General features: G+C 38.9%; 1 protein-coding gene across 1 annotated transcript in view; it reads right to left on the bottom strand.

Moving 5' to 3' along the window:
* Positions 1-21,623, bottom strand: part of Dcdc1 (doublecortin domain containing 1) — a 364,522-nt gene that overhangs the window by 150,961 nt on the left and 191,938 nt on the right. Inside the window, 2 exon segments of the mRNA XM_051144875.1 lie at positions 6,448-6,508; positions 21,345-21,467. Of these exon segments, the coding sequence (XP_051000832.1) occupies positions 6,448-6,508; positions 21,345-21,467 (184 nt within the window).

Below are 21,623 nucleotides of genomic sequence, written 5' to 3'. Positions count from 1 at the left end.
TGGAATGGGAGAATACAAGGGATAGGATAACAATTGAGATGTAATATGAATAAATCAATAAAATATATTAAAAATACATAACTATGCCTAAATAAAAAGTCTTTTAGAAGTAAAAAAAAGAAGAAGAAGAAGAATGAGCTGTTGGACCAGCCACACATGGTGTACCCTGCTGAGTCTCACTTGGGATCATCCACCATCTGCTCATCAGGAACATCACCACTGGCCAAGTGTGCTTGCACACAAGCTCTCGGCATCAGGGAAGGGTGATGCAGCCCAAACAGAGGGTATGCACACTGCAGAACAAGACTTAGGGGATGAGGCCCTCCATCGCACCTGACCTTATTTTATATGCATCATCTACAAATCTCCCTCCCTGCACATTTTATTCTGTTTTAAGTTGATGGAGGAAATAGTTTTAATTTGGCTTATATATCCTGCTTTTCTATGAGCTCTAGGATAACTTGGATCCTAGCATGTTTCCAAGATATCACTGTATCAAAGAACTGTCCCATGTGATCATGTGTTCACGTCTTCACCCATGCAACAGCCCTTGAAATAGCTGCTGTTATTGTGCCCATATTAAAGACGAAGTGATAGTCACAGTAAAATCACTGATATGCTCAGTGTCACCCTGCCTACGTACTAGTGCAGAGAGCAATGAACATGCTTATGTGCTTATGTATATGCCCAGGTACAAAGGCATCATTTCTTTCTGAATTATTACACAAGGTTCTTATTTCAGTTTGTAGAGTCTGGACCTAAAGTCTAACAAAAAAAAACACCAGGAGTAGAGGCTGGAGAGATAGCCCACTGGTTAAATCAACAGGCTGAAAAAGAAAGAAAAAGATACAGAAAAAAAAAAGTAAGGAGGAGGAAAAGATGCAAATTAAGAGTACGGTGAGCAGAATCTCCGTTGGATTAATCAGCGACTGTCAACATGTAAGGTGTGATTCCCCTCCTAGTTAACAGACACATATATAAGCATGTTCATTGCAGCAACATTTCTCATTTCTGCTTAACTGTGGATATCTAGTACATTTTTACAATAGCATTGATATGGATGTAAACATAAAAAGATGGTCACACTACTGTCAAGCAGAAAAACTATGATCACCAAGTCATATGCATAGCTGTGTTATGTTATATCTATCTAATAAATTATTGATGTATTATACCAATGATAACATGTGAATAACACGATTTGGAGGTACTTTTGCTCTTTGTTTGTTAGAGACAGGGTATCACATGGCCTCGGTTAGCCCCACTTGTACTATGTTTCTGGGGCTGGCCTTAAACTCTTGATCTTCTTATATCCATCTCAAAGGGTGGAAATTGCAAACATGTGTCATCACATGCCTTCTGTTCGTGTTTTTATTTATATTTTATTCAGTTCTGATTTGCTGGAATTTTTTTTTCAAGAATAACATATGGTATCCTTATTACTTAAAACGAGAACCCTGTAATGTGTGAAAATATGCACATAATAACTTCTGGGAATATACACATAAATAGCTCTGGGAACTGGAATAAAGAAGAATTTGAAGAGACCATATGTGTTATTATGTTTTTATAGTAACCTTTATGTCATACAAGTATTACTCTTATACAATTTAGTGGTTTAATAAAAACATTTAAGTAATTTCTCTAGTCTACATGCTCACACCTTGGAAAAACACTCTTGAGTCTCCAAGTTCATCTAAAACTTTAGCAAGAAAGTTTAGGATTTAACCCTTTTTCATGTTACCTTGCAATTTCTATCACAACTATTGTATTCTGTGCTTTTTTTTTTTCTTATCCAGGTTCTTACTTTCTTACACATGATCATGGCTCTTCAGCTGAAGAGAGCATGATGGTGCGCAACAGAGCAGGTTGCTCTGCATTGAGTCTACATGAAAATATCACAATCACAAGAAACCGGTGTTTTCAACATAAAGGACGTAAGTGTCATGCCATCATTCATTTTATAAATATAGTTCTGGTTCTGATCTCTTCCTATTCATATATTTCTCTAGTATGATGTAAGTAACTTAACTGATACTGCTTTCTTACCTCATATGTCCCAACTCATGCCATGCAGGGAGTCATGTAGTTGGTCTGGCTTAGCTGCCTAGAGAGGCATGTGCCATAGGTCTTTCAGGTTAGAGTCCATTGCTCCTGGGGCACAATGTGCCTTCCAGTTCCTGAGGGACTGACGCACTCCCTCAGGCAGTGAAGCATTCTCTCAGCTTTGTGTTTCTCTGTGTGTTCTCTTAGTAGTCAAGGAAGCATGAAACTTGTCGGGACAATTGGTCTTTGACATTAATCTTCTGTGCCCTGTGTAGCTTGTAAACATCACTGTATCCTGGCAACTACAACTGCATTGATCCTGACACTTGCCATTATATTCCGTTTCTGATAAAGGTATACAAAGTCTGATTGCTCTCAATTAAATTGCCACAACCACAGTCTTGCTGTGGCTGCTCGAATCCAAGCCTGGTTTCATAGCTGGCCATGTCAGGTGACCCTAGCCCTGTAAGTAAGCAGCGGTGCTTATAGTGCCATGTATCAGTTTCATCTCTCACCATAAGTTACCCTGCAGATTTGTGAATCAACTACTCAGCAGTCATAATGACAACACTCCATAGTGCTGCTCGACAGCCTGGTGTCAATTCCCACCATCCAAAACAACGCAATAATGAACATCATCCGTGTCATCAGGTATATCAGTGTACCTCGCACTTCAGGGTCAACGCTCTAAGTGGGAATTCTAAATTAAAGGAATATGGGGCTTTAAAAAATAATTTTGTTAATGTTGCCAAAGAGACAATCAAAAATAATGTACCATTTGTATTCATATATTTGTATAGTCCCTTTCCTTGTTTGCCAGCATAAGTGTATATTATCTGAAGAATTTGACAGAGTTGATAGACACCAAAGTTTCTATTTCCCCTTGCTGTTTCTTTTCTTATTTCAACAGCTTCCATTGTGAATAGCACTGTAGTGGGAGGCCACACAGTGATGGACTAACACTTCTGGGTGGCAGCAGTGGTGTGAATGTGTTCAGAAGCTGACTTTCCAGTCTTGGTTCAGCCATAGATGTCCAAAGCTCTTGCTTGAACTACTGATCCATTCTCATGAGAAACTCTTGAGTTAAAACTACCCAATGAAGGACAGAAGAGATGGATCAGTGACTAAGAGCACTGGTTGATCTTCCAGAGGATCCAAATTGGCTTCTCAGAACCCAGAAGGTGGCTCACAACCATCTTAACTCCAGTTCCAACAGACTCTACTGGCTTCTGTAGACACTGGGCATGCCTGATGTGCACAGACATACATGTAGGCAATATACTTATATGTGTAAGATGGTGATGGTGGTGATGATGATGCTGGTGGTCATCAGATAATAATACCCAATGAAGCTACTTTGCTTTCCTAGTCCTTAATGCCACAAAGTAATGAATATTTGCTATTTGAGGTTTCTGTGCTTTGAAAATAAGTTATTACACATGGTAGAAAACTAACCTTAGCCAGAGGGGCACATGTGTGTGCCCTTGTACCTCCATCAGACTGGAAACCTCAGTTTTACAGTTTTACTATTGCTCTAAAAATGTCCTATCACACTGAGAGTTGTTGATTCCTTAATGAGACTGCATGATCTATTTGGCTCGGCTCTTATGGTTTTTCTTTCATCATGTGTTTTGTTTCCATGTCCTTTTCCCTTTTCTCTATTGAATGGTTTTAAACTATTCTGTTGCTATGTCAGACTTACTATATATTAAGATATTATCTCAGTCTCTGCTGCTGATGTTGTAACAATTTTCAATATGTCCTTATTTACTATTTACTTTTGTTGACTGAGGTCTCTCTACGTAGCCCTGGCTATCCTGAAACTCCCTATGTATTCTAGACTGGCTTTGAACTTACAGATATCCAGCTGTCTCTGTCTCCTTAGTCTTGGTATTAAGGGTGTGAGCCACCATGCTCAGCTTCCTTATTTACTTTTGCTTATGCTATTATTAACTTAGGAGTCTTTAAGGTGCTCACTCTCAAAGTCACTCTTTTCTGGTACACATTCTGTCTTTATTCTGTCCTTTTAAAATTGCATGCTTATCACCATATTGGGTTAGACATTTCAGTGTACATTTTATTCTCTGTGTGTTCAAATTTAAATATTTAATTTAGCTGTAGTTGGTCCAATATTGATGAAATGTGATCTTATTACTTTTTGCAAGTGAGCAAAGAAATAGTTGACACCAAACCCAAAAAGAAAACAGTTATTCAAATAAACAACATAGTAAAATGCAACAATTGTATTGAAATTTGTCTATTATTATTATCACTATTTGCTGCCAATTATGAATAAACTGTTCTAAGCTGGGAGCTGTGCCAAATGCTCACAGTGCACTAATATCTCCAATTGCTCACCATGCTAGCATTAACATCTTTACCTTGCAGGTGAAGAACATGAAGCTCAGAAAGGTTAAATGGGTTGCCTAAGGCCACATAGCTAATAAGTGTTGGAGCCAAGGTACATTTCTAATATCCTAGGACAGCAATCCCATCCTTAAAAAAATAGCATGAGCACAAATTATGATCCAGCTGCAAATAATCACCAAATTATCCTCCATTTTATCCTTAACTAACTAACTAATGTGCAGCTAGTTGGAATTTCAAACCTTTCACAAACTGAAACACTTCATTAAAAATAGTTTTTCTATTTTTATTGTGAATTTATAGTAATTATAGAAAAATCAGTAATTGTACTTGGAAATGAAGTTTAAATCCAAACCTACTTAAAACTATCTGTGTTAAGTAGGAAAGCCCATATCACCTCCTCAGGATACACTCCTGCGGGGACCATGGTGCCATGAGGACAGATGCTGTACACTGGACAGGGCAGGGAAGGCACTGGAGTATGTGTTGGACAGATTTCATCACAGGGGCAATGCTGGAAACAACCAAAAAAAAAAAAAGAATTTAGGTCATAGTTTCAATCCATGACCCTTTGGCTCCATGTCTCTGGGCCTGGAATGAGGCAGAAAATCTGAGCTGAAGGGCATAACAGAGCAAAGTTGCTCACTTTGGGACAGCCAGAGAGGAGCAGGAATGGATGATGGGGAGGCCAGCATGATATATGACGGCCAATATGAGAATAAAGGGCTTGGGGAGAGCTGATGACCCTGTATCAGATCGGAAACATCTGCAAAGAGGTCCAAAGAAGACTCTGGTTACAGTGAACATCTGAAGGTGTGGTAGATCCTAGACCCACAGGATGACAAAGGAGAGCTGCCTGTGTGGAGTAGCGCTGGGTATAACTCTTGCAAGAGAAAAATCATGTACCCAGCCCTGGACCCACCTTTCACAGTTTCCAACACTGTTCATTAGTTGGTTTGATTTTATGCACTGGTGATTTGATCAGAGCCCAAAGGCTCTAACCTACTCTCAGTGGCTCACTGACATGGGGATAAAGCCTCTGACACATGAGCCTTTGTTGGGGATGCTTCCTATACAAACCACAAGCACATGTATTAGGGGAGAGAATGATGAAGGTGGACCTAAAACTTGGTTCTGATCCACATCTGTTGGTATGGAAACTAAGACCCATTACCAAGAGGTATTTTTAAAGTGTTCAGCATCTTAGCAATCAGGGAAACACAAATTGAGGATTTTTTAAAAAGCCATATGGATAGAAACCTGTAAGTTTTAGAAATGTATTATATTTTTAATTATCTGTGCATGTGTGTGTGTGTGTGTGTGTGTGTGTGTGTGAGAGAGAGAGAGAGAGAGAGAGAGAGAGAGAGAGAGAGAGAGAGAGAGAGAGAGAGACCAGAGTGCTGGTACTCATGTAGGGAAGAAACTCTGGGTCTACCTGGAGCTGGAGGTCCAGGTAGCTGGGGAGTGGACCAGGGTCTTCTACAAGAACAGCACATGCTCTTAACTGCTGAGCCATCTTTCTGGCCCCCAATTATATTTTTAAAACTGGTTTATTTAGAATTGCCCCACAGAGGGGGGTAACACTCCCAGAAACCTTAGACTATCAGCAAGCCCACTCACAGGTGTGGGGTACATCTCCCCTCAGGTTGTTGTTCAGAGGTTTCCAAGAGACCCTCAAAACAACACAGGCTCTCAGCATTGCACTTGGTTGACCAGAACCTGAGGGTAAAAACTATTACTAAAGACAGCAACACATCCTTTATTCCAGCAATCAAGCAGGTATTGAACTAATTGTAATAGTGTAAAGAAACAAACTCTGAAGTACGGAGTCAATGAATTATGGAAAATTAATTTTCACTTTGAAAAATTGCAGTCTAAAATTAAATACTCCAGGGCAACCGTTGAATTAAATTAAACTAAAACTTCAATCCCAAAGCAGACAGCAATATCATTTGTACGAATATGGTCTATTTTATACTAATCAAAGAACAACTTTTCTTAGAAATAAATGTCATGGTTTATCTGAGTTCTTACCTTAGAATAAATACAGCCCTCTGTTCCGAAGATCCACTTCTGGGACTCATCTCCTTCATGTCTGCCAGTAAAAACAGAATTTACAAACTGTTATTTTTGCTCCACACAGAAATACTTCTGGGGGGTTTAAATGAAATGGTCCCTTTTTCATATAGTTTGGCAAGAGGACTGCCACACTCTACCAATATCACTGCTGATGCTGAAGCACTGTGGTACCCAAAGTGCTGTGTGTTATGTGGTGGTAGTGCTGGTGGTGGTGTGTGTGTGTGTGTGTGTGTGATGTGTGCATGTGTGTATGCACACACATGTGTATTTCCAACAGCAACAGTGACTAGTTTTAGAAATCAAATATAGTCAGTAAAGTTCTTGTAGAGGCCAACACCAAGGTCCATATCTATAATCCTTGGGGCAGGAAGACTGAGAGCATAAGAACTCAATCAAAAAGAAGAAAGAGAGAGAGAGAGAGGAGGGACGGAGAGGAGAATTAGAAAATATAGAAACTTCTACACTCTCTTCAAAGTAATGCTTTGTGAAAAGAAAAGAGAATAGCTTAACTGTGTTTAAGAATGAAGATGATGGTGTAGAAAACAAGATCATGAAAAGAGTAAGTACCCCAAGCAGCTCTTCTCAACGGCTGGGGGATTTTGTTACGGCACATCCCAGCTACATCTGAACAAGAGAAGAAGCAGGAGTGTAATGAAGCTAATCGTGCCTAATTAACTAATCATGTACTCATTAATATCAAGAAACTTTACAGTGGTATGACAAAATGAACTCAATTAAGTGTAACAGGATGTTAAACAGGACTTTTCCTACTGCCTCTGGGTTTTGACAGAAACATCACACGTTGAGAATTACTCTGTTCTTAAGCAAAACCAGTTTAATGCATGAGTCCTCCATGCACTCCCAGCTAAGAAAGCCAGACTGCCATGAGTGCTTGCTAGCACTGAGCACTTACAAACCTTGTTCTCAGAGGTTTGTCACTGAAAGTCCCAAGTCAGAATCCCAGAAAGCTGCATTCACACGGACTCTCTGCCATTCTAGTTAAAAGAATCTTGGGAAACCTAGAAGAAGGTAGGCTTTGGGTCAGACTTAGGAAACACTGAACTGGAATGAGTCCATAAGTAAGAAAAGAAAGCTGGATATTTATGATTGTAAAATAATAAGAAATACAGTGATTCTGCCTCAGGTGTTGGATGCAGATGCCCTTAAGTCTTTTGGAAGCTTCTGCGTATCGGAACAGCTTTGGTTCCAGTGATGAAAGTCTTGCTGGCTCCAGGATGACAGATGATCACTAGCTTTAAAAGATGGACTTATGGTGGATTATAGTGAGAATTTTGGCTCTTTTTTTAAATCACAGAAATGTTATGGGGTTATTCCTTTTTGTTTTTTTGTTTGTTTGTTTTTTTAATCCCAGGTGTGAGATAAGGGGCTGCTTCAGATTGTCCACAGCAACTATGATTTGTTTCGTGCTCCAGCAGGGACGTAATTTTGCCAGCTAAAGATAGTTTACATTTGGAATTCTGGGGACTCTTGAGAGGATATAGATGTCAGAGGCCCAAGAGGCAGCAATTGTTGCTCTCTCTGCTGCTGCTGCTGCTGCTGCTGCTGCTGCTGCTGCTGCTCCTGGTGCCATTGTTGATTGCAGTTTAACCCTGCTGCTGTTTGTTGTTTGATGAATTGCTGGTTGCTGGTTGGAGATATCCTGAGGACAAAGATCAGATTTTCCCCAAGGAATTTGATGACCCTAATCAGCAGGAAATGTCCTAATGATAACAACACCCTCCTTTTCCCTCTAACCTTTTTTCTTTCCTAACTAGTACTGAAGGGTTGGAAGGAATAGGTGTGATTTAAGGAGGTAAGAAAAAGACCCCAATAAAGTAGCCAAAATCCAGCTACAATGGAAGCTTAGAATTTTTCCTCACTCCCAACTTTTGGGAAGTGAAAGAAAATGCTGAAAAATTTTGTTATCAATTAATCATGCCTCCATACAAAACTCTACACTGCAGGATTTGAAGGCACACTCATGCATCAGGAGGCTGAAGTACATGGTTCCACAAACTAGAAGCTCATGGACCTGGGATCCTTGCCGCATTATCCTGTGTACCTCTGACCAATTGTTGCCTTTTTGTATCCTTTATAATGTTGTCAAGTGTTTTTGTAAGTTCTGTGCCACTCTACCTCTACTTCACTGCCTGTAGCAGTGCAACTGGCCCATGACTGGTGGATTCTGCGAGGGGAAGTGGGGGTGGGAATGGCAGGAGTGAAAGAGACCCCAGGAGGCTGTGATCGCAATGAGAAACAGACTTCTTGGGAGACTATTTCGGTGAGACATCTTGTTTAATTGACAGTGGGGGTGTAACAAAAGCTACTTAACCAGTTGGGGGGTAGTGGCTTTGGAGTGAAAGTACACCATTGGTCTTGGCTAGTGTGCTGAAGATGCCTCATTTGCTTGAGGACATGACGGAGATGACCTTATAAAGGGAGAGCATGGCTACCATGCTATGTGACCTCCTCCAGGGAGGAAAAGGTAGAGGCGCAAGGCTACTGTGCTGGAACATGCAGACCTGGGGCTAGGGAGGAGAAGCCCTGCTCCCGTTGATCTCAGGATGAGATTTCCAGGCTTTAGACACTCCTTGACCCCACTCTTACTTTGGGCTGGCTCCTCCCAGTTCCACAGTTCCCCGGCTGCACATCTCTGGAAACCAATTTCACAATTACCACATCTATGATCCTGACACTGAGGTCAGCAATGAGGCCTTAATCTGTGGAAGCCAACACTACCTCCACGAACTCCAGCTCAGTGTACAAACTGAACTGCATGGCTGTACACTCAGTGGATACCCATGTACTATTGGAAAACTGACCATGTAAAAAGCATCCTAACATATCAAAGGGAAGTCTATACAGTAAAGAAATAGTTTGGTTTCCTATACAAAGATATTATAAAGAGAGAACTGAGGTGGTTACCACATCAACAGAGTGGTGAATGGAGAGACTGGTCAAGGGTTTGTTCCAGAAAACTGGGCTTGAATAAAAGGAACGTGGAACTATTAAAAAAAGAATGACTTTAAAGTAATAAAACACTGTTAAATGCTATATTCTGTATGTTTCTGGAGTTTTTGAAGACCTTGTATATCTATCCTTTCTTATCTTTCTATAGAGTCATATCGATGTATATTCTTGTGATAAAAGTAGACTAGAAATTGACATGACTATGATTTAATCTACTAATATTTAATTTGTATAACTTACTTCTCCTAAACAGCTTGCTATAGTACTTTCAAAGCATTGGAAGTAAACCTTGTATTATAATTGAGTTGTATGGTTACAAAAACTCAGAGTAGAAATATGTATATATATATATATATATATATATATATATATATATATATATATATAGTGTGTGTGTGCATGAAGAATAATCTTACATTTGAATTCTGTACCACTGTATCTAAAACTAAACTTATTTTGCATCTATATACAAAATCCTATACCAGTGAATTAAAAATACCTTCTGAGTAACAACTGAGGCATTACTTGAAAGATTCATTGACAATTAACTCCTGGCAACACCCAGCCTACCTCAAAGACATTGATAATGAGCATCAAAGAACTGCCTTATGGAGATGCCTTGAAATGTGGCAAACTAGCCAATGGGCAAAAGGTCCTCATTTCTACCACAGACAGAATTCTGCCTAAAAAAAGAGGGCAAGCTTGAATGTAGGCAGAGTCGACGGCCAAACTTTGCCAATACAGGGTAAGCAAGCCCTCAATAGTTCCTGCCTCACAAATATTCTGTCAGATATATTGGGCCAGAAGGCTGAAGAAGATGCCCCAATGCTATAGAGAGTTTTGGATGACTATTCAGATAGAAAATGGTCTCTGTCATCTTTTCATTTGGAAAGCTACTAACCTGCACTCCTAGCATACTCAGGTAATCAAGTTTTTTCCTTCTCAAGTCTCTGATTGAGTTGAAGACCTGGTAGCTTAGTTTTACAATGAAGCTTAATTGTTTAGGGGTTAATATATTTTTAGGTCTAGATAGGTGTTTTAGGTTGATAATGACAGTATGTGATGGAGATTGATTTACATTCAGAAATTTATATGCACCAAGATAGGAAAGATGTCTTCTTCAAAGCTTTCAAATACAAATAGCCAAAACACTAAGAATGTAACACTTATATAATTCCTGATTGTGTCATGGTTCTTCTTTCTGTAGGTAATCTATTTTATATATGTATAATAATATAAATGTATATGTAAAAAAATAAATAATAAAAAAGAATGACTTATTTTCCTTTTCTGGTTATTGAGGTGCTGGGGACTAAGCTAGACATCTTCATGCTTGCCAGACAAGTCTTCTACAAAATGATGCTATGTCCCAGCCCTATAAATGAAATGAAATGGATATGAGGGGGCCACAGATGTGAGAAAACATGAATTCTCTAATGTTTACATAAAAAATGTTAATGAACTAATTTTCAAAGCAAATTCTCCCTGAACAGGAATTCCAGTTTCAATCATTAAGGCAACTTAACTGTTGCTCAACTTCAGCCTCAGATGGGCAACAGAGGTACTGAGGGCTGCCATCATTCTAGAGTTCCTTGTATAATAATCCATAGATGTTAATGAAACAACAAGCTTATTGGAGTCTAACTTATTAGAACCTGGAACTAAAATTATCATCTTGATAATAATAGGACACACAAGAAACAGTACACAGACTGAAAAGCTGAGCAGCACTGACGATAAATTCCCGATTCTCATCTTCTCTGTGGGCAGTGAGTGAGATATGAAAGAGGGAGTGGATGGGTCAGAATGACAGCAATGGGTCTAGATTTCAGTGTCCAACATCCAGCACAGAGCTGTCTCAGTTTGCCTACAAGCCCATAACTAGTCATTTTACTGCACTTGACGCTGAGTGATAATATTGACATTCTAGCATCACAGGCTATAATCTGAATATAACACTTCTCAATATACTTGTAAATATATTAATACAGTTATGATAAAATGCTCACCAAATATTTCATTCTGGAAGTTTCTCTGTAATATGGACAATGTTCATATTTTAACAACTAAATAAAAATTAAATAAACTAAATAAAAATAAAAATGAAAGCAATACTGTTGCTTAAAGATTATCATTTAGAAGTTTAGATTTTTTTATTTTAAACTTTATTATTAAAAAGCACACTGTAAATAAAAAAGGCACATTAAATTAACAAAACCACAAAACTGTTCAACTCACTGAACTTCTATACTGTTAGAGTGACTGTTTTATTTTTTTTATTTACTTGTTTATTCATTTTTGTTTTGTTTTATTTGAGGCAAGGTTTCTCTGTGTAGCCCTGGCTGTCCTGGAAGACCTGGCTGTAGGCCAGGCGGGCCTTGAACTCAGATATCTGCCTGCCTCTGCCTCCCAAATGCTGGGATGAAAGCCATATGGCACCACTGCCCAGCTAGAGTACCCATTTTTAAAATCTATATCAGCACACGTATATTATACATGTGTTTTAGATAAGATTATAAAATAATATATCTGCCTATGGCCTTTTCCAACCTCCTTAGTATTGTTTATACTTCATCCTCCTTCTCAGTCTGCATTACCCACCCACTTCACCTCTCCCCAGTTAGAGCTATAGACAATCAGTGCTGCAGAAAGAGGGAGAACCAGTTTTCTCCAAGGATGAGCCCCCTGGTAGGATGTCAAATGCCAAATTATCAGTCCTCAAGACATGTACATATGAGCAAGCCTAAATAGACTCGTTAGTGTGTGTATGAATGTTTTGTGTAACAAGAGTAGATATAGGAGAAGAGGTCATAAAGTTGAGAAGGTAAAATTTGAGAGATGAAATGGTGTAAATGGAGTACTCGTACGTGGATTATTTTTTAAAATAAAAGTTTAAGTTATAAAAGAGGGCTGCTGTATTGCTTTGATGAGAATATGCTATGTTGTAATCAACTTTAGAACATGTTTATGATGAGTCAGAACTCAGTAAAATTTTATTGCTTGTAGGCCATCCTTGCCACTGCATGAACTGGCACTATATTTAAGATCAAATGAAATTTATAAGTTTTCAAGGTGCAACACCTATGATAAGTACTTAATATTTCAATGCAAACTATAAAAACTTATAAAATACAATGCTTTGCCTTTTAATTAAATTATAGTGTTGGCTTGAGAACAAAATACGGTTTTAATTTTGTCTTTTAAAATCATAGTACCTCTTCCCAAAAATAGTAAATATGATAGGAGAGACACCCACAGGCAGTCAACTTTGGAAACAGAAATCCACACATGTGCTCAGAGATAACCCTACTCTAGGTAAAGGGCAGGAGAGCAGAGTTTTTTTCTAACAAGTGGTCCCATAAATGACATGTCAGAATGTCCCTACCCTAAAATTCATAATAAAGCCATTGTGGGAAAATGTTTGAAGATAATTTTTTGGCTGTTTAGGGGATTTAAAGTTTTGTCTTTGTGTTAAAGACTATAGGATACACCTTAGGTAAACAATTAAGAACAATCCTGAGAGGGATCCTAGTTTCCTAGTTTTTGTTATATTTTGTCACCAATTCAACTTGATTTGAGCACACATCTGCCTAGGCAATTCTAGTAAAAACATGGAGCTTTATATCATCAATAAGACTTGAGAGTTTGCTGATAGCATTTCTATGAGGAACCTCAAGTTAATGCATAATACACGTAAGTTTTCTCTAAGTCATTAAAAATAACTTGACAGGTAGTGCCACTTCAATAAGATGAGAAGATGCCATTCTAATGTATAACAATTTACTCACAAAACAACATTTTTATGCATAAAACTGCATTTTAGTTTTCAAGATATTTTCTATTTTTTAAAAGTCAAACTTAGAGGGTTGGAGAGGTGATTTCGTGGTTGAGTGGAGGACCCCATGATCAGTTCCCAGCTTGCAACTGCCTGTCATTCCACTACTAGAGAACCCAGTGTCCTCTTCCAGCCTCTGATCCCACACGGACACACTTACAGATGGACAAAATCCACATAAGTAAAGGTAGCACAACATCTTAAAACCTGAATTTAGATCCAACAAGCAATGGTGCATGTTGATGATACTAGAAAAAAATTATAGAAAAATATAGTGGACTTTCATTTCTGGGTCAATAACCTCAAGCTTAAAAGAGTTTCTAGAATAAATAAAGGCCATAATAGTAGCAGCCACAGCATCAATAGTGAGAAAAAAGGATAAACAGAGGAAGAGATGTTCTTTGTCCATGAAACATGGACAGGAAATACAGCAGAACTAAGTGAAGGGCCTAGTCCTTCTCACCTAGGCACCCAGGCCTCTAGAAGCAGAACTCACTGCCATGATGATGGCATTATCACACACTATGAAGGAAGGATTCAGAGCAGAAGCACTTCAGAGTCTTTTCTTTTTTGAAAGAACTATTTCCCCAGACTATTTCAAGTTCTCATATTATGAGGAAACTCATCTCCATTTGTGCCATGAAGCCTGTCAGTTATCACTCTGATGACTGTGGATTAAATGACGCGTCTATTTAAATGGCATAGGTATCAGTGCGATAGATATAGAATTGACAGTCTTTCTGCCATTTGTGCATCTGTTGAGATATTCTACTTATCAGATAGTGGAGGCAAGAAAGTAGCCCATGACCACAGTTCAGATGGCGAGTGTCTCATCATTTCCTAACTGACAATAAGGAGGACTATTGTCCAGCAGTAAATATTGTAAAACAGCCAACTATTGCATGTGCTATGAAATCAGACATGGGCAATTTACTATCTATTTTACTTTATGACAGAGTCACTGGTAAGCTTGATGCCGCAGTCTATAGTTATACATTTATACTCTTCAGCTGTGTTCAGAGATGTCCTCAAGCTAGTGTGTACTAACCTATCTTGGTAACTGTTGGCCATTCATCACTGCATGTCCAGCAAGACTTAATATAATTTTTAAGAGCAGATGCATCCATATAGCTACAACTGAAATAGTAATGCCAAAGTAAGGGAAAGAAAAAAGATGTTTTCATATTGACTAGTGTTGCATGAGAGTCTGAAGTCTTCTTTATAGACCCTTTCAGCCTTCAAGGTGGAGAATTTAGCCTGATTATTCTGACTCAGAAGATTACAGACCAAAGAACACAACAGGTTCCCTTCAACATCTCCACTGATCCCCTGACTCCGTGAACAAGAGCTACAAGTTCAAAAGCCTTTAAGAGCCAGCCGGGTCCTAGATATGCATGGGACAGGCTGAACTAGTGAGGTGGGGCAAAGCTTTAGGAAATGGTGGAGAATTGAGCAGACTGACGGATATTTGTGTAATCTGGATCTTTTAACACTAAACTATTTTTCCAATATCGCCTGAAAATGAGGTAACATCCATTTTTAGGGGTAGCCTGAACAGCAGCTTTGGTTCCATTTATCTGTGAGGTATTCCAAATGCCTTTGAAATGAAACATCTTTTTAAGGCTTTAGATTTTTTGGGTCACTTGGTAATGACGTTGCTGGTTTGCCTTTTTCTCCACTGGTGGTCAGATAGGAAGAATAGAAAATAATGAAAGAAAAATAAGTGCAGGCCTGTTACTGTGAATATGAATAAGATGACTGACAGCAAATGAGACATAGCTCCACTAATGAGGCCTGATGTGTTTACAGTATTCTCTGCAAGTTGTCAGGCTGCTACCTTAAATGCCAGTTCTATCATTTTTAGCTTACAAAAGGCTACATTTTGATTCCTAGCCTTTGTTGAAATCATATTAGACTACATAAGAGAGGAAGCAAAAACCTTTGTCTATGGAAGTGGTTGTCACATGATGCTTATTGTTATTCATAATAAAATGTGAGTGCCTCAAATATAAGTCATATAAGTATTTTAAATGCCTAGGTAAAGATGTATTTAGAAATACACACACACACACACACACACACACAAACACACACACACACACACACACACACACGTATATCCAGAGATAAGATAACCTCCAAACATCTTCGATATTTTTAAAAACATAAAATATATCTTTGAGTTTTCCAAATATATTGCTATTCTGATTCTACCTTGAAATAGATTTGTCCCTTTGCCCCTCACCCAATTACTAAGTTGAGTCAGTGTAAATGCAAGTGATATTCACTTGTGCATAAGAACCTTCCTTCTTCCTAACTACTCTGCCGTTGTCCGACTTTCCTTCCCTCTTGTTCTTCATTTTCTTGTAAATAGAAACTGTATTTCACTGACAGGATTTCATATATCCTATACTGTCCTCGAACTCACTATGTCCTTGAGGATGACCTTGAATTTCTGATCCTCTTGCCTCAACCTCCCCAAATTTGCTGCAATTTTTAAACTGGCATCTCCTTCTCTACCTTCAGGACACTGACCTTCAGCTCCACTGTCTCACTATCCTGACAACAGTAGGAAGGAGATCTGGATAGGTTCAAATCAGTCAGCTGGGCAGGTGATGCTCTCAGAATCTCCTGTGACCAGGCAGAACCCTGAGCATCATGAGCAAAATCATCAAGCAGAGACTCCCCCACACACCTGCTGCTTAGACTGTGTCTGCCAGCTAGATCTCTCTGTCTCTCTCTCTCTCTCTCTCTCTGTGTGTGTGTGTGTGTGTGTGTGTGTCTGTCTGTCTCTCTCTCTGTCTTTCTGTCTCTCTCTCTTTCTCATGCTCTCCCTCTCTCATGTTCTTGCTTTCTCCCCAAGGTAATGATAACTCAGTTATCTATAATCATTTTCAAATTTTATTTTCTTAGCTTGTATTTTAGTTTTTTCAAATAGTTTTATTTGAAAATAATTGTCATAGAATATGTCACCTGTACAACTGAGAGATATATATTTAAAGATTGAAAGTATCATATCAGTTGTGATAATAAACATTTCTGTCTCTCACCACTCCCAAGAAATCACCCCTAATGTTTTCTGGTGCATCTTTGAAAACTTACTACTACTACCACCACCACCACCACCACTATTATTATTATTATTATTATTATTATTATTATTATTATTATTATTATTATTATTATTATATATGCCTGTGCTTCATGTATATATAGTGCCCACTGAGGCTAGGGGAGGGCACCGGATCCCCTGGAACTGAAGTTACAGACAATTGCAAACTGCCTTGTGGGTGCTGGAAATTAAATCTAGGGCTTCTAGGAAAGCAACCAACTCTCCAGCTCCAGTCTTTTAAAATCCAACCTTCTGTCCCTCCCCTCTCCCTTATCTCTAGTCAGTCAGTGACCTGCATTCTGCCATTCTAGATTCTTACGCATGTATTTAAATTGCGTTGAATGCAGTCAAGCAGGATGGGCACTTTTTACTCTCTGTTAGCATCTTTCTTTGAGATTTGATCCCTAGTGTTGTATCACCAAGAACTGATTCTCTTTATTTTTGGGTTTCATCCTTTGGAAAAGATCATTTGCTTATCTTTCCTGTGTAGACAAGTCTTTAGGCTATTTCTAGTCTTCTCATCTTTTGCAGTAAAGCTGTTGTGACCATCCATGGACAAGTCTTTGTAATAACACATACTTTCATTTCCTTTGGGTAAATTCCTCAAAGTAGGATAGCTAGGCCATGGAGTAGAGAAGTGTTTACATTCTGTAAAAGTTTAAACTAGCTCTCAAATTGGTCAAATTCTTTTCTATGGCCTAAGAATGCTAAGAGCCCTCCTTTTAATGCTCTAATTCAGTTTTCTAAATACTAGGCATCCTACTAGATTTCACAATAACACTTCATTATAGGCCCACCTTTTTGTTTTATTTTCATTAAGTTCAAAATACTTGCTAATTTACATTTTAATGCCTCCTTTGATGCTTGAGGTACTTAGAAATGTGTTACTTCATGTCCAAGCATTTGGAGGCATTACAGAAATCTTCCTGCTTTTGAGTTCTTTTCTCTTTTCTTCTTCCAATATATGCTGGGGATTGAATCTATACACTGTACCATTGAGCTAAATTCTAGACTTTCTGCTATTGATTTCTAATTTAACTCTATTATAGTCAAAGAATATATTTTATCTTATTTGAATTATGTTATATTTGTTGAGATTTGCTTTATCGCTAGAATAAAGACTATTCTGGTTACTATGCAAATCCCTTAAAAAGAATGTCTTCAGAAACAGCACTCAATTTGAATGCAGACATAGAGAAATCAATCTCCTTTAACCAGGAAACTCTCTTGCTCCTGGATAGCTTTCATAGTGGTGAAAGGTACTACGCAGGCTGTTGAGGAAGAAAAGATATTAATGGTCTTATGTAATGCTGTATCATAAATGCTACAAATATGACCTATAAGAAAAGATGTACCCACTGGTGACAAGACTATATGAGTAGCCAATGACTCTTGATTGAATGTGAGGTCTGCTCCATTAAAGGGAATCCATGCCTTATGCTGTAAACTTAATGTCACTAAGTAATCATGCTGTCAAACTGCCTTCTAAACATGCATGCTTTTATCCACATGTTTGTGCAGTCCTCAACTTTGGGGAGAGATGCTTCTTGTACTGGGTAAGTGGTCAATAGAGAAATTAATAAACTGTTCAAGAGCTGAGGACAAGCAGCTGTGCATGTTCAGCCACAGATGGAATATCTATATAAACATCCACCCACTAATGGCTCAAAAGTATGGTATAAGAGGGAACAGAAAGAGTTGGAAAGCCAGAGGATGGGGAGGAGTGCTGTGAAAGGAAAGACTGTCCTCTGGATATAACATGGCTGCATACATGAACTCACAGCATCTGTGCTTACTTGCACAAGATCAAACCAGTTATAAATTCTAGAATGGAGATTACACCCCCTATTTGAAGAGCTATTGACAGTTGATGGTGAATACATAAAATAGAGTCACTTATCTTTGAAGGGTGGCCACTGAAAGGTTGCCCATCATATTGGTTAACTCACAGTCATGCAGACATGATTGGGCTTGGTGGGTTGTTTAAAAATAGGACTAGCTAGAATATATTAGGGAAGAGAACCAGGTGGAATCAGAGGAAAAGACTGGGGTAAAGATAGGATTAATACACATTGTGTACATCTATGAATTATCAAAGAATGAGAAAAGAGTATCTTAGGCAGTGGAGAAATGGATCAGTAAACTGTTCTCAATGCAACCATGAAGACTCAAATTTCATTGCTAGAAGCCACATAAAAAGCCAGAGACCACAATGTATACTTGACTCCCAGCCCTGAGGAGGCAGAAGCAGAATTAAATAAATCAATCAAGCCTAGTTGTAGTTATCAGCATAACTGTAAAAGCTTAAAAAGTTACTTGCCTAATGAGACACAAATTACAGAATCTCATAACAAAGATTATAACTTTAAAAACATATTTTCCCCCCTGTGTGCCTCTCCCTCTTCTCAAGTACTGAGGTGCTCTGTTACTACACTAAATCCTCACTGTCAAGTGTTTCATCTGACTTTCTCCTATTAAATTGTTCAGTTTCAGGTTAGACACTGACTGCTTGAGTTAGTTTTCCTGTGCAGCCACTTAATACAGATGACCTTGAACAGGGATTTGTCTCTCAACATCCATGCAAATAATTACGATAATTACCCTACCAGACAGGTATGGGATTGAAATGTAGCAATGTCACACTGAGAAATCAGAATGGTGTCTGGGGCAGAAGTGCTCGGCTCTTGTGAGAGTAAGCTATGCAGTAGACCCTGGGTGGTATTTTTGTTCCTGCTGGACATGTTATTACTTTTCAGGTTACATCTTCCTTCAATGTTCACAGCTGGGCCAGCCTCCCCAAGGCCTACATGTTGTGATTTTGGTTTCATCTCTACACACATCCTTATCCAGCTAACATATTTAAACCATGACTCTCTAGGAACTAAAATGCAACAAGGCTGCTTCTTGTCAATATTAAGCTAAATCAAAGGTGGCTAGTGCCGAGGAGAGTGGCACACACCTTTAATCCCAACACTAGGGAGGCAGAGGCACATGGATCTCTGTGAGTTTGAGGCCAGCCTGATCTACAGATCAAGTTCCAGAACAGACAGGGCTGGATGATAGAGAGATCTTGTCTTGAAAAAAGGAAGAAAGAAGGCTTTCGTGGGACATGCCCCTTGGGCTAGTATGCAGATATAAGTGAGTATATACCATTTGATTCTTTCTGCTTCTGGGTTAACTCACTCATTATGATCATTTCTAGCTCAATCCATTTATCCACAAATTTTGGGAATTCCTTGTTTTTAATAGCTGAGTATTATTCCATAGTGTATATGTACCACAGTTTTTTTTATCCATTCTTCTACTGAGGGACACTTAGGCTGTTTCCATGTTCTGGCTATTATGAATAAGGCTGCTATGAACATGGTTGAGCAAATGTTCTTGTTGTGTGCTGGAGCATCTTCTGGGTATATTCCAAGGAGTGGAATAGCTGGGTCTTGAGGAGCCCTATTCCCAGTTTTCTGAGATAGCACCAGATAGATTTCCAAAGTGGCTGTACTAGTTTGCATGAGGGGAGGACATCCTATTGGGACTCTAAATGAGAGAAGCATGGGAGAATAGCAAACTAGAAGGATCCAGAGGGTCCTGGAAACCTACAAGTAGAACATTATGATAGGCAGATTTGGGCCCAGGCGTCCCACTCAAACTAAGGCAGCAGCCAAGGACAATACAGGCGGTAAACTTTAAGCCCCTACCCAGATCTAGCCAAGGATCAGAACATTCTCCACAGTTGTGTGGAGAGTGGGATATGACTTTCTCACGTACTCTGGTGCCTCACATTTGACCATGTACCCTGGAGCGGGAGACCTGGTGGCACTCAGAGGAAGGACAGCAGGTTGCCAAGAAGAGACTTGATACCCTATGAGCATATATAGGGAGAGGTAATCCCCCTCAGGAACAGTCATAGGAGAGGGGAATAAGGGGAAAATGGGTGAGAGAAGAATGGGAGGATACAAGAGATGGTATAAGCATTGAGATGTAACAAGAATAAATTAATTAAAAAAATTTTAAAAATAGGAAAAAGGAAGAAGGAAAGAAAGGAAGGAAGGAAGGAAGGAAGAGAAAGAAAGCAGGCATTGGAAATAATACTTCCAGGGGATTAGATGTAATTCAGCTTTCTGCCTCAGTGTTATTTTTAATTAAAAAATTAAACTTCTATTTTAAAAAATTCTAACCACATCTTCTCTAAGGAAGGAGGGGCTGAAGAGATGGCTCAGCTATTAAGAGTACTGTCTGCTCTTCCAAAGGTCCTGAGTTCAATTCCAAGCAACCACATGGCAGCTCACAGTTATCTATATTGAGATCTGGTGTCCTCTTCTGGCATGCAGGCAGAATACCACACAAATAATAAATAAATCTTAAAGAAAAGACTATGCTAAACAGAGGTGCTTTGTGGTCTGTTTCAAGTCAACCATTGTTTCACGTTCATAATTTCACTCAGAGTTTGGTGTTCATGTTCAAGAAATGGAGAAAGGATTAAAAACACACATGACACTTTAAGTTTTCTAATTTGTTTTAAAAATAAACATAAAGTAACAAGTCCTTGGGCTTACAGAGTAAAGCTCACATAGCTTGTTGACTGAATAAATGCATTTGAAGTCAACATTTCTCTTTTTAGCATGCTAGCAAATGGCATAAATTTTCAAGATTCTTCTAGAGACCTGATAGGCTGTGGTCAGACAGTGGAGGAGGAGGCTGCCCCCTGTCAGAGGTCTAGGGGAGGGAAATAGGGAGGGTGGGAATCAGAAGACACAAGTGAGGGGATAACAATCAGGATATAATGTGAAATAATAATAATAGTAGTAGTAGTAACAACAAAGCTTAGAGGCCTCCTTAATGATTATTCTATATAATCAGGAAAGCATTTCAGTGTGCCTGCCCAGAGCATGCAGAGTCAGCATTTGTTGCTGTGAGGCAGGCACTCATAAGCGTCACCTTCTCTGCAGCGGTCATTTATATCCTTCTACTGCTCTCCCTTTGGCAGTCTTGACTTGGACTGAAGGACCAGTACCCAGACAGCCCTGAGTGATCGCTGTGCTCAGGATCATCCCAGTCTTCCAATGAAAAGGAAGGGAAGAAAACGGTCTAAATAAGTTAAAAGAACCAGAAAATTCAACAGTGTGTCACAAATAGTGAGGTCATTATGCCTGGATAACCTTGGTTATTAACAGTGGCTCAAACTGAAATACTACCCACAACTTAGCAGTCAGGGAG

The sequence above is a fragment of the Acomys russatus genome, chromosome 4, assembly GCF_903995435.1.
Source record: "Acomys russatus chromosome 4, mAcoRus1.1, whole genome shotgun sequence".
Taxonomy (NCBI): domain Eukaryota; kingdom Metazoa; phylum Chordata; class Mammalia; order Rodentia; family Muridae; genus Acomys; species Acomys russatus.
The sequence above is the reverse complement of the archived record's forward strand: the minus strand, read 5'-3'. Positions and strand labels throughout refer to the sequence as shown.